Raw genomic sequence first — 14288 nt, 5'->3', positions numbered from 1 at the left:
ACATCATTTAAAATGTCGACTGAACACAGAAGACATTCTCTCTGTGGAGCTTGTGGGTGGGGAGGGAGACTCTCTCACATACTGGATCGAACATTTCAAATCCATTTTCAGTTAGCCCATGTTTACACTCTCCCCAAGATGACCACTCCTTCTTCTCCTTTACTGTAAGTTCTTCTCGGTTATAGGATGTGGCTAGTGCTAGTAATGAAACTGTGTGTTTACAGATGAATGCATAATCACCTCTTGCCCCGCCCCCTCCTGCATGACACGGGTGGGGGGGGGGGACCATTCGCTTCACAGAAGTGATCATGGTGCAGCATATGCGATAGCCTGAAAGAAGAGGGTGAAATGGGAGAAGGTTGCATTATGGCTGCCAGCACGTCCTCCTTGCTTTAAAAGGAAGGAATAAATCAATGGCTGGGGCTTCTGTTCTGTGATACAGTCCCTGATGGAGGCTCGGAGTTGCATTGGTGTGCCAGCTCTCCTACTCATTCATACTGGCTGCAACGGAGCTGAGCAGCACTGCTATTACAATAGGCTCCAAAGTCCTTTGCATGCTATGTGAAATAATCTGTCCCATGACACACAGAACAAAAACAAAGCCGTCCGTCCGAATCGTGCCCGACCAGTCTGTATTTGTCCCAGACAGACAGACGGCTCCTTTTCAGCCAGGGTGTTGGTTGGACCTTCCCGGTGGAATATTTTTTCAGGCTCCTGTTTCTGCTGCAACGCCCTTGTCAGTCATGACGGGTATGAATGTTATGTAAACACGGCGACACGAAGGTAGAGCTACTGGTGCAGTGCTCATCCTCGTTCTGTATATGCCAGGCTTTGTTTATTTTTCATTTTGTTTCATTTCCTTTCGCGGGGATGAAAAGGATCGTCTCTGGTGCGTGACGTCGAGTCCCCAGGGCAGTGTTTGATGCATTACTTTTATGTATTGATGGAGACGTACGGCTTGTGTATGAGAGAAGGTTTCTACGAATGCAGAGTTTGAAACAGAGTAAAACCAACACCAGGACAGGCTGAGTTCCACTTTGTTTCAAAACAAATGTATTACTACTGAGGATCTAAAGCCATAAGGCTGTCTGATTATGGAGGATAAATGTTCTGATCCAGTGGTGCTGCTAGTTTTGTGCAACTGTGCATCGTATGATTACTCCAAAAGGACTGTGAGATGAAGCCCCCCCCCCCAACTCGGGAGGCTGTCTGATAGGTGTGTTAGGTTGGAGTTAAACTCTAAAGCAGAAAGGCCCTCTTGAACCAGGGTTGGATGAGGTGTGTTGCATGGACATCAAAGGCAGTGCATGTGCAAGCAGTGTGGTGCAACTGCACACTTCTAAGAAAAGTCTGAGTGGCAGTGATAAAAATAACCAACAAACCTCACAAAGAGTTCCAAAAATCAAACCTAAAGGCAGAACCACAATGGCAGTCAGGGTGCAGTCAGATGAGGCAAAGAAAGGAGGATAGAAACTTCAAGACAAGAAGTTCTGGTACAAAATGTATGCAAGAATACAACAACGGTGTTACTGCAAATAACAACTGGAAACGAATGAAAGATGTTTGCAAGCTTATTGATATAAATGTAAATAAATATTTAAAAAAACAAGTACTTTAAAATATAAAATACTTTTATATTTTCATAAAATAAAAATTATTTTTTATTTAAAAAATAGTAAAAAAACAAAACATCAGTGAAAAACAACGGCTAACGTGTGGAGCATTTTTTTACATAATGCTACTTCACTGTGCATATAAGTTTCAGAGATGGATATGCATATTAGTCTATGGTTGACATTTCTACATGTTTAAAATAATGACATATATATGTAAATAGATTCTATAATGTGTAAATTATATCACATGATTATGGGCTGTGTATGTCAAAATCAGAAAAGGATGTAACATTTAATGAAAGATGAAACTACATTACTTTATCTACAACCCAGAAAGTATATATTTATGTACACCCGTAGAAAGAGTAGAATAAGAAAACGGCGTCGATGTTGTAGCTACGTAAGACCCTATGAGAAGGGAAACCAGACTGGTCTTCGCCTTTAATCACAAGTTCTTACGTCTTGGTATTTGGGAGCGGTGCCTCGTCGCGACGCCTCTCGCGAGACCGTTTTGAAACAGTTTGAGGAGTCGTCGGAGGTGGCGCGTGAGTCGGAGCGACGACACTACGGGACGGGCGGCCGACTCGGCCCAACTTTCAACCGACGAACAACTGGGAAAAAGCACTTTTATCATTTACTTAACCGAGGCTGCTGTCGCTTTTTATTTGCTTAGTTTGGCATGAAATGCTGCTACGTGGGTAACTCTAAAGGTAAGACGTGTTTGAGAAATATATCGTGTTTTTTTTTTCTTGCGACAGCCCAGATATTTTCACAACTTCGGCTACGGCTAGTTGGCTAACCGTCGTGAGGTAGCTAACCTGGTAGCATAGCATAGCTCGCGACACAAAGCACCACAGACGGGGAAGACCGACCGAAGAACTCGGTCTTCAATAAGACGTCGTGTCGGGCCGGCCGGTTGTGATTTAAGTAGTCCTTGCCGAAAGCGTTAGTTAATTTACCAAATATGACCAGTTCTCTAACCCAGTTAGCAGCTTAGCTCGCTGGGTTACGTGTTTCTGGACAACGGGTCGCTGGTTTCTCGCTAGCCGGAACCAAAGGGCTGAGGCGGGCCTCGCTGTGCGGCTAGCGGGCGGAGCGCGGCTACATTAGCACGCTGGCTAGCCCGGGGTGTTTTCTCCAGGTAATCTCGTTTTGGTACAGATTGTTTCACACGTCCGGTCGGTGTGATATAAGTGCGTCCTTAACACCAACGTGAAACCTTTGCCTGGTTGGCCTCGAGTCGAGGGGCTCTTGTGAGGTCGGTGGGATCACTGTCGGTTAGACTGGCTGGATGACCAACTTTGTAATCGCTGTTTAACGCGCTAGCTAGAGTCTTTATGGGGTATATAATAACTTGTGGTTGTGTTGGTTTGTAAACGTTAGCTGCCTGTTTCCCAAAGGTAACAAACGGTGCGGATAATAACGTGGATCATGTTTAGGAAATACAGGTTTCTTGATATGACACCGGCTAATTTACTGTTTGATTTTCAAAATCTTCCTCTTAAACTCTGTTTGAATCGCAATATAAAGTTTGGTTGTGAGTCGATGAGGGATTTTAGTAATTTCGTTTTTTAGGAAAAAATGGTTAAAGTTGCGGAGAGGTAGAGTTTATTGTATTACTTATTTCAGGGTAACTAGCAAGTTGGATTAAAAAACAAACCCTACCTAATCAGGGAGTGTTTGTAATGAAGGTTGAATGTTGGATAAATTAGTTGATGCGGAGACATTTTCTCTTTCAATTCTGTTCTGTCACCATTCTGGCCTACTTTATTACTCATATCTTGAGTGAGAGTTGTGTGTTTAATAGCAGTTGTAAATTTGCCAGCGGCCCTAAGCGAAGGTTATTAACTGTTAGAAGTTCTGTTTTCTTGGCAGTTTCTTAAAGTGGTGAGAACTGAACAGCGTTTTATTTTAAAGCCTGTGTGGAAACAGCTTATTCTTCCTTGGCACTGCAGTGTGTGGCTGTGCGCGTGATTGTTGATTGTGTCCATTTCCTGTTCTGAGAAACCATGATGTCATTTCAACAGCACACCAAACCATATGAATTAATGAGAATTTTCCTTATAACATATTAAGGTGATACACTCATGTTCTAAGTAGCCTCAACTGCTGAGTTCTAGCTTATAAACGATCAGGACCGAGGAGTACCGTGTTTTGAATCCTGGCAATCATGCTTGTTTTTGGTAACTAGGAATCCCATAAACACACTCATTTAATTTTCCATGTCAGCCTGAGTAGTGTGTGGAAAATCTAGTTAGTGGTATCACTCACTCATGCTTACTCACTCATTCTCTCACAACAGGGTTAATCAAAGCCTTGAAGTTGTTTTCTTTTTGCTGCAGTGACGGAACAGTGTGCACTGTATACCAGAGAAGGGTGTTCAATCATCAGGAGGTTATCTGGGACTAGTCCACATTTGTTGCATTCTAACTAGTGGACTATAGTCCGTTTTATTATTACAAGAGGTAGCCTTATCCATTTATTCTTGCTGTCGCAGGTCTTGTTGGTTAAGTGATGATGAATTTACCAGACCAGAGAGCATCTTGCAGATGGAAACTTTTGCAAAAGAGTGCTGCACACATTTAAGAATTCATTGTGAGAGCTTGAAACGGTCTGTTTCCAGGTTCCATTGTTTCAAGGTGTATTGTTCAAGCCTGAGTGATATTAACCAAAAGTTGAGATTAGTGTTTTGTCAATGTTTTAACAAATGTTTAAAACATGAACTTGGAAGGCTGCAGGCACAATATATAATGAATGTAATATTTTAGTTTATTTCCATTATAGTACAATGTTATAATAGAAAAGTGACATGGTCAAAATGTTGTTACCTGAAACTTGTACTCTTTTTGTTTATTTTTTAAATCTATAAACCTATTAGGGTTGAAATGTATTCTGAATATGTACAGACACACAGTACGCAGAGTTCACACACTCATTGTTCATTGTTTTGTTGCCGTGTCAGTCACTCGCTGTGATGCAGCTGGTCTTACCGCTGTGCTTCAGTTTGTCAAGTGCAGTGTGTGCTGCTCTCCTGGGTTCACGAAGATGCACTCCTGGTTACTGGAAGGTCGTGAGCATTGCATCGTGTGCTGATACAGTTTCAGTAACAGGGTCATCGAACTCTTGGCCGGAAAGGAAAGTGCGCTATAATGTATGATGGACCATTGGTGCCAGGTTCTTTCCAGCTTGTTTTCCAGTTTAGTTCAGTTCAAGGCTTATGGAAGTTCATGAACCTTGTTTGCAGATGTACTTGCCACAAGTATTTTGTGAACACGAGATGCAGGTAAAAAGAAAGAGCGCATTTTTTGGAGTAAGGATATACCCAGGTGGGTAGGTACTGGGCAGTTGAACTGTAGAAGACAAAGGGCAGAAAACAGTGCCTGGGGGAGATGGTAGTCATCACAACCAGTGTTGAGTAGTCATAATAACCAGGGCAGTGACCAACGACTTTACTTAGCAGCTGAATAATCTATTGGCTGTTAGGTTCGACCTGTTGACTGTTCTGTCGCACACTCACTCAGTGGATCTTCTATATTAATATAAATTTTTAATATTTCAGTCATGGATAAATAAATAAGCAGCAATAAAATGTGATGGTTACAGACATTTTCTTTAATTAACGAATTTCTTTTAATTAATCAAAGGATCTATCTAAAATTGCAGCAATAAACAGGGCAAGGACAGAAATATGCACACTGCTCCTCTTTGCCATGCATTTGAGATGCATTTATATTAACCTTTAGTATTTCATTTTTCAAAATCAACAGTCGAGATGTTCTGTTTTGCATTTCGAGTCTTGTGTAGTTTATTGGAATGTTCTAAATACATTTTGCCCATCCCACTTTAACAATAAATAAAATGGAGGTGTGAGCTATTAGGGCGCTCTCGCTCTTCCAGACACATTTAAACAAAATCCTACAAACCCATAAATTGTTTGAATGCAGCTCACATTGGGTACATGTGCATGTGATTTGGAGTGTATCAAATTCTCCAGTGTTTCCTAAACTTAATGCTCTCTGCACCAACACATTCTCCAACCATAAATGTCACCAGGACAATTTAGGATTGTACATTTAGGGCACATTTCTGCCCTATTTTAGCTATTTTATTTAAAAAAACAAATAAACAAACCCCTCATCTCAGTACAAAGACTGAGAATGTTTTGGACGAGTCTATGTGGAAGTCTGCACTCCTACTGGTACCACATCAACGTTTTATTACCATTCCCACAGGAATACTGTGGAAAATATTACCATTCCCACTGGGAAAAAAATATTAATTTATTTGTATTTGTGTTTTTTTGCTTAACTACAGATTGCATTACTAAGGAAATGCATGGTGACCACTCCTCATTCCCATGTGTGCTCTCGTATGACGTTAACCTGTCAGATAACGAGAGATCAGATGTCCTCAAGAGAAACAGAAAGTGTATCTTAAAGTTCAAAATGTTACAGGTCATAACATGAAGAAAGACTGTACGTACGTTGCTTCTCTGGATGATTGAACAAGCCTGGGTAAATTGTGTAACTAATTTGAACTTTAACACAGTCTAGTTTTATAATGTTTTTAGATGATTCTAGATGGCCAGTTTCCATACCAGGTGAGGTCAGCGTCGTCCACATCATCTTTTGGACCGAGTTAAGAGTGAAATGGTTTGTTACCTTCGTGCTACCGTACATTCCAGTAAGAAGACCCATGACGTCGCTACAAATCCGGAATTCAGTTTGCCGGTAAACAATCCGGTTGCTGATTTTAGTTGACCACCTTGATTATTCATTGCTCCCCTAATACTACCACCAGGCACTTTCCCCAGTGGAATGTTCTCCGGAAGTGTCATTGCACAAGAAAAAAGGGAGCCGCCCGACCAGGCAGGTTAAGAACGGCAGCAGCTGCTGGTGTGAAGTGGCCCCGGGCCCTGGCATGCACGAACACCGGGGCCTTCATGGTGGAACTGCTGTTTCTGCACTGATCTGTGCCTCACTTTGATCTTCATCGTCTGGTTACTCGTTAACCTAAATAATCTCAGCTGCTCAGGCTCTTCGGTGGTTTAAAGTGGGCTTGGTGCTGGGCGCAGGTAAGCTGACAGTGTGTCTTCAGTGTGGAGTGTGTCTTGAGAGGGGCTGATGCTAACGCTAAGCCCTGCTGCTGGGTGCTTGTGCAATGTGAAGGGCGAGAGTCTATCAGCACATGATTCTGCACTAATCTAATCCTACTATCGCTGCAAGTGCATTAGTCAAATACTTTTTGTGGCCCTATCTCCACTTATCTGGTCCCTAGCAGCTAGTGTAATTATGAAGTCATTACTCCATAGTGTGATTGCATACCTGCAGTTTCAGAGTGAAAGATAACCGCCGTTTCCCACTGAAAGGTAGATTCTGAACCCTCTGGGTGGAGGGGTGGGGGGGGGTGAAGCAGTAGGGCGTCTGGGTGGAGGGGGAGGAGGGAGGTTTGGGTGAAGCAGCGGGGTGCTGTTCCCGCAACGACATGAAACATTCTTCAGCTCATTAATGGGAAACCCTGATAATGTTTCTTAAAGCATCTCCACTTACTCATGCTGGCCTTAAGCGGGAGACGGGCTAAACATAGAAAGTCTAAGGGTTATCCGCGCTTGATTGGGACTAAATATAAACCCAGAAGGAGCTCTGGTGGACCAGGTGAATGGGTGGCGTCTGGGTTGCTGAGCACTGCTGACACGCTAATGTCCCTCATTCAGACCCACGTATGAAACTTCGCTGAGATTAAGCCTGCGAGACTCGGGGCGGCAACTTCTGCTCCACACGTGTGTGATGGGTCTGCCCTGGAGTGTCTGTTTAGACCTCCAGAAAACGTGGCTCCCATGCAGGCTGCTGTTCGCACTCAACTGTTTCAAAGGTGGATTAATCCAGTAAATCCAGCAAATGACTGATGTATTAATAATGTACATCATTGAAGAGTGAATGTGTACTAGTGATGAACGGAAATGTTCTGAGATGTGTGAAGATGTCCTGAGTGGAAGGTCTTCTCATGCAGATCTTTTGTTGTCATGTCTCCATGGTGTACCACATACTGGGCTGCCATGATTAGTCGACTAGTCACGATTATGTCGACTATTAAAATAGTCGACGACTAATTTAATAGTCGATGCGTCGTGTTTTTTTTTTTTTTTTTTCTCTCCATACTGCTGCGGTCGCGTCTGCCTTTCTGTCCCTAACACACATGCGCAGTAGTGGAAACCGAGGTAGACAGTGGACGACATCCCGGGACATTATACAGACTGGTATCATGGCTACCCGGCTACGGAACTCAAAAGTGTGGGCTCATTTTCCGTAACCGGGTTCCGAAACGCGTGCAATATCTGCAAGGCAGAACTTTCCTTCCACGGCAGCACAACCGCGATGTACGAGCACCTGAAGCATGTTGTGGCTTATTGTGACAATGATGAAGAGGGACCGTCATCTCTGTAATCTAAATCGCTAGTTAGCTGCTAACGTTACCGTAAACAGAGCGTTAACTTTGTACTTACTTATCGTGGTAACTGTAAAAGTTAACGTTAGTGATTGCGATTTGTTTCATTAGCCTTAGCACGCATTCGTGTGTTTTTTGTAACGTCAGTGAGACCAAAACTTTATTTTTGTGAATAATTCCTTAGTTTCAGGTACCTACCTAATTTGATTTATATGTAGCTATGTTTGATGCCAGAGACAAATGAAAGAAAGAAAAACCTAAAAAAAAAATTCTTTATTAATGTATTTATTTTTGCGTTGTTTAAGCCAGTGCCTAATACTTATTTTAATAATTGTTGCAACAAGTTGCATATTTCATTAAAGGTTTAATGAACTATGATCTTGTTTATATTTTTAGCTGAAATCTAATGATGATTATATAATAGCAGTTGCATTCTAGTGTGATAAGCTGTATGTTTTATATTCAATTAACGCACGATCCGATTAGTCGACTAATCATAAAAATTAATCGGTGATTAGTCGACTATAAAAATAATCGTTTGTGGCAGCCCTAACCACATCCATGTCTCATCATCCAATTAAAATTTTATGTCATTCACACTAATAATAATTTTTTAAAAAAAGTGAAGCTTGTTCAATTAAATACTGAGCTGATAAAAATATGCTGAGGAAATATCTATAGAGTATTCCAAATGCCTTCTGTACTCTTAATGCATTCTGGGATTGTTCAGTGTTGACGTTTGCCTTGTTTTCACAGTCTTTACTGGCAAACCAACAACATTGCTGCTTTCGGAAACATCGATTCGCTGCCATGTATGGAAAATAAACAGAGGTCGTTTCACAGCTTGTCAGAAGTCATTTGGTTTTCAGTATGCATGTAGATAAGTGAAATAAGCCACATGCCTGCTCTCTGTGAAGAATAGAACATGACACTGCATGCAAAACACTTACATTTTCAGTTTACATTTCCTTACGTTGTACTGACGAACTTGTAAAACTATGCTGTTTCGATGGAATTCACCTTCAAGAGAAGAAACTAGAAAGTTTTCAGTGAGTTCATAGGTATGTTTTGGTTAAATGTGTGGTAAGAAACGTAGCTAGGTAATGGGGGATGTTTGAGTGTTTGTTTATTGTGAATTTGTACAACTACATAATGTGTGTGTGCTCATGTGTGTGTTTGTGTGTGGGCCTGACTTCAAGCAGATTGAATTTCACAGGTGCTGCTATAGTCATTCCTCTTTTTTTGGACTGTCTCGACTGTTGTAAGACAAGTGTTTTGTTTCAGTCTGTGACCCGTGTTTTCAGGTGAGCCATATGAAATGCTGGTATCTTCTTCTGACTGATCTTAAGGCTGAAATTTGGGATATAGCAGCAGTTAAAATTGGCATTTTAACATTGGTACAATGTTTAAACACGTGTTACTTGTGTGAATTTCAGCATCTGACTGCTGGTTGAGCATTATGTACTTTGGTTAGTTGGACATGTAGCCTGGACATCTAGCTCTCAACCTCAAGTGTGGTTGGCCAGGGAGCAGTTTTGTTTAGATTTGTTTCATATGAAGGCTGTGGCATGAATGAGTGTTTAAGTAAACTGTTCTTTTCTGGTTAAATCGAGATGGTGCTGGATTACATTTCAGATAAAAAAATAAGACTGTTGACAGGTTTGGAGGCTGGAGGGTATAGTTTCTCCTTTTGGCTTCAGGGGCTCAAACTGCTCAGAAGAGTACCCACAAGTCAACAGAGAGCTCCGCGCGAGAGGGGCGTGGTTCCGCGGGAGCTCCGCGCGAGAGGGGCGTGGTTCCGCGGGAGCTCCGCGCGAGAGGGGCGTGGTTCTGCGGGTGGGGGTGGATGGCTCTGCTCCCTTCTGTTCAGCTGAAGGTCCTGAAGGTCTGAATGTGCATTGGCAGTGTTGCAGGAAATCTGTCCTCAAGGTTGGAATGTGTCAGGAAATTCCTCTTAATAAGCCCATTACTGAAATCCTGTAGCTTTCTATGCCTGCCTTATTCACACTGTTCAAAGCTGTGTGTGTGTGTGTGTGTGTGTCCTCAATACTCCTGAGAAAGTAAACCGTTTCCCTCAAGCACAAATCACTTGTTTCCCAAGTAATGACGTTTGTGGGCAATGTGAACTTGATCTTGGTGTATACACACACTGTAAAATTCTCAGACGTCTAATGTTATTTTCCCTATTGTCTAGGGGAATCTTCTCCCTCTGACCCAGCTCACCTTATCTAGAGGTACTAGATTTCTAGGTAGCAAGTCTAGTTATCGGAGTTTGTGCAAGTTCACCTGTTTCTCAGGCTGCCCAGTAAGAGTGTCAATATTCTGGAACCAAAGACTTTGGTCGTGTGTGTTTACTGTAAAAGTATTTACTGTCAGTAATTGGAACAGTACAAGCTTTTTATGGCTGTAAATAGCTGTGCCACTCTTTACAAAAAAGGCCTTAGACCCCTCACACACACACACACACACATATATTCAGTAGCACAGGGGTTTTTCCAGTTTCCATCACACCGCTCCACGCTTTCGTCATGCTTACATAAGCATCTAGCACAGTCCGTGTTCTTGCAGCCTCTGAGCAGATGTGGAGCGTGGCCGCATACCTCCGCCCCGTCCTGAGCTCGGCCACTGAGCGTCCCTGCCAGTGCTGTATCGGGCTGAGGTGCTGCCCGGGCCTGCCCTCCTGGAGATCACTCAGCCCTGGCAGGTGAGACTCATCTCCCCTGCACACCTGTTGAACATTAACGCACGGCGGTCGTCCGCTCCCGTCTCTGTCTCTTCGCTCTTCGCTTGTTTCAAGGGTTTGCAGCTTTTTGGCTGCGTTGTCTGCACGCTGAGACCGACCGAGCGATTTCAACATGCGCGTCACATTGGACACTCGGCCCTCGTCGGGATCCATCTGTGCTTTACTCAGAAGAATGACCTGTTTAAGAGGAATTGAATGTGGGCATCAGGCCCTCAGAAAACATCCAGCCGTTACTGCGATCAGATCTGTTTTGCTTGTCTGCATTTTTATATTAAAGCTAGTATTTAAAGGCCTAGAAGAGGCATTTTCACTTACTGATGTGTTGTTAATTTACTGAAACATGCATTGGCGAGTTGTCTAGGTAGCCACTGTTCTATCTAGCTGACACATTAGCCAATATCAGGTTTTTTGATTATTATTGATGTGCATGTTTCTGCTGGTCTACCTCTTGGTCTTTTTGGGATAGTTGCAGAGAAGGTTGAGGTAGGTCAGCTGAAGTTGAGAGGTTTCATGTGTGTGTGGTTCCATAGTCTATAGCACATCCATGAGTGTTGGTGTACTGCGGCATGACAGCATTTGAACCATAGAAATACTGCCTGTGTTCACCTCAACAATTATGTTTACTTACACGAATGTCTGCATTTGAGTCACTTCGTGATAGTTGCAGAGGTTTGTATAAATCCAGTTAGTTTGTGTGGGTGTACACTTTCTTTAAAGTGCTTTGCTGTAACAAATACACTAGCTAAGAGGTATTGGTGCGAGGATGCATTTGTAGGTATTGTTATATTGACCTTTTTCTGCTGTAAACCTAGCTAAGTACTGTGAGTAACCTCTTAAACTCCTCTTGTCTGCTTACCTTGCTAGGTATCTAGTTAATGCTATCTAGCGAGCATGCTAATGTGACTCTAGGGGCATTTTATGATAACCATCCTGCAGTTTGTTCATCAACTAGCAGGCATTTTTGCACATTGACTGATACTGTTGTTGAAATACATGCTCAAAGAATCTCTGCAGTAGGTAGACTGGTATCTGGGTAACCAGGTAGCTACATCAGTGGTGCCTACAATGCTGAACACTGGAGTGTGCAGTGAATACCCAGCTGCCTGTGAGGAGTGATCATCCTCCCATTTATCACATTTAAGAAAGCAGCTAGTTCTGTGGGTAGATTACGTCCAAGAAAGGCTGTTTTGAATAATGCAGGTAGAGGCTTTGCTGGAAGTGGTTTAAGTTAATATTCTAACTTGCTTGCTTGTAATATGTGATGTACATGATAAAATCAACACGGAGCGCTTCTGTAATCATTTAATCTTGCATTTTCACATGTAAAAAAAAGAACTCCAGGTGACTAATTTCTTCAGATATATCTCAAGAGTTTCATGTTATGCTGTTGACACAAGTTGTCATAAATAATTTAAAATAGAATCACCCCTATTACTTTTGAATTAAAACAGTTTTAACTGGAACTTTGAGTTCCTTTAAATCTGGTTTTCAAAAAAGACACCACTGGCCCAATCTCACCTCTTTGAACACTCATGCCCCTAATGACCAGAAAGCAAAATGCCTAAAAAAAATTAACAGGTACTCAATGCTATTAATTAAGATCAATTGCAGAATGGACAAAAAGAATTGGTTGCAACTTATCAAAATGTTAGATGATAAAGCAATAAGCCATCGGTTATGCGTTACAATAATTTAATAATGGGTAAGGAGGTTTAAGGTAGTATGCAAAGCGGCAACATAAACAATGTATTAAACAGCACCCATGCTCATTAAATAATTAATTATCAACAGTATCCACAAAAACCTTCTCCAAGGCATTGTAGTGTACAAACAAGCTTTTGTTGCAAAGTAACATGGAAAATGTGTCTATACTATCTAGAAAACCTAGAATCACATTAATGTAGAATCCAGTCATTGTGCAGAAGTCAAAGGTTTTCCATCTTGGCTGAGCCAATCAGACTCTTGGTCTGGAACTACCCATTTTATAGTTTACATTTTAAACTGAATATTAAAAAAATGTTGGAAGCTAAAGATGAATGAAAGAAGCTAGTTGATGCATTTTTACCCATTATTGACTGTTTATTTTATAAGTATGCCTTAAAATCAACCATAAACAGTCTCGATTAATTTTATTATGTGGTAATTAACATTAATAACTCAAGTCATTTGGTTAGTTGCTGAGAACTTTATGAAAACATCTCTTTGAGCACAGATAAATACATTATTTTGGTGTAAAAACCGTTATTGTTCAACTTCCTTCATATTTCAAATAAGACTTTATGGTTTATGCTCTAATAGATGTATTAAATTTAATGTCCCAATACTGCACTATAAATTTGCTAAAGCAGCATTTACATTACACAAATGCTAAAACATTTATTTACACTATTCCATTAACTTTGAATGAAATTTCAGATTGAGGCATTACATTTCTTTGGCTGATGAAAGACATTTTGTGTCTTAAAGGTGGGTATCACTGCACTTACGATAATTAAAATGTGGGCTAAAGAAATGCTAATAATATATAAAAAGTAAAGTTGGGATACATTTTCTGATGTTGGGGTGCTTTGATAGATAACTTTCTTATTATGGCTACTTTCCAGTATTTAAACTGACTTTGTTTTGCTTACTCATAACTATTATGAGAATGGCAAACCCATTGTACTCCCACACCCTTATGTCAGCAGACTGGCAGGGTTGTTATGGCTGCATCTCAAAGGCACCATCACGTTAATGCACACACACACACACACACACACACACACACACGTACCATGGACTCAGAAAATGTTTTTGAGTTGCGCGTTTTTTGTTGTTTGTTGGTTTTGTACTTTTTCTTCATTTCAGATGTCTGACCAGTGTGTTTATATATATATATATATATATATATATATATATATATATATATATATATATATATATATATATATATATATTATAATATACACACACTTTTCACTTGTGTATGTTGTACAATAATGCACAAATTAACAATTAATGAGTATTTTTCTTTACACACACCCCTGTATGAGCTGTAATGAACCCAAAAGTTGTTTGCAGAATTACCAGGAAAATGACATTAGTGGAGTTGCCTTTAACGCTATTGCTCATATTCTTAAACACAGTATTGAAGTTGTTATTCCATCACAGATGTCTGATTAGCCAGAGGCAATGCACAAGTCAAACTTTTGTACTGTTATGTATCTGTGGACTTGTTTGGGTAGCCTTTATCTCTCATGGTCACTGGAGATCAGGTGCAGGTGCCTGTAGTTGCTTCATAACCAGAATAAACACACTTTTACTGATGCTGGTAATATTAAAGTGCAAATACTTTTGAGTTTGTGGTGTACCTATCTCGAGTAGTTCAGTTTGACTCGTGATATGAAAACCCCAACATGTATTTTATATTGTCCATGTACAAACAATATGAAATTCAAAGTGCATTTACAGTTTATTTATGACTATTTTTCATGAAATAGATGTCT

At 41.0% G+C, this 14288-nt stretch overlaps 1 protein-coding gene across 3 annotated transcripts in view; it reads left to right on the top strand.

Annotated features, from left to right (window-relative positions):
* Positions 1-2063: 2063 nt before the first annotated feature.
* The window catches only part of rnf19a (ring finger protein 19A, RBR E3 ubiquitin protein ligase), a 28116-nt gene continuing 15891 nt past the window's right edge, over positions 2064-14288 (top strand). The window contains exon 1 of one of the 3 annotated variants that reach the window (XM_077008322.1): positions 2064-2326. In XM_077008322.1, the coding sequence (XP_076864437.1) occupies positions 2296-2326 (31 nt within the window). In that variant the 5' untranslated portion in view covers positions 2064-2295. Of the gene's footprint in view, positions 2327-2479; positions 2758-14288 lie in introns of those variants that run through there. The other 2 variants (XM_077008321.1, XM_077008323.1) reach the window with 2 other exon arrangements.

Source organism: Brachyhypopomus gauderio, chromosome 6 (assembly GCF_052324685.1).
Source record: "Brachyhypopomus gauderio isolate BG-103 chromosome 6, BGAUD_0.2, whole genome shotgun sequence".
NCBI classification, from domain to species: Eukaryota; Metazoa; Chordata; class Actinopteri; order Gymnotiformes; family Hypopomidae; genus Brachyhypopomus; species Brachyhypopomus gauderio.
This window is presented reverse-complemented; position numbering and strand designations above follow the sequence as displayed.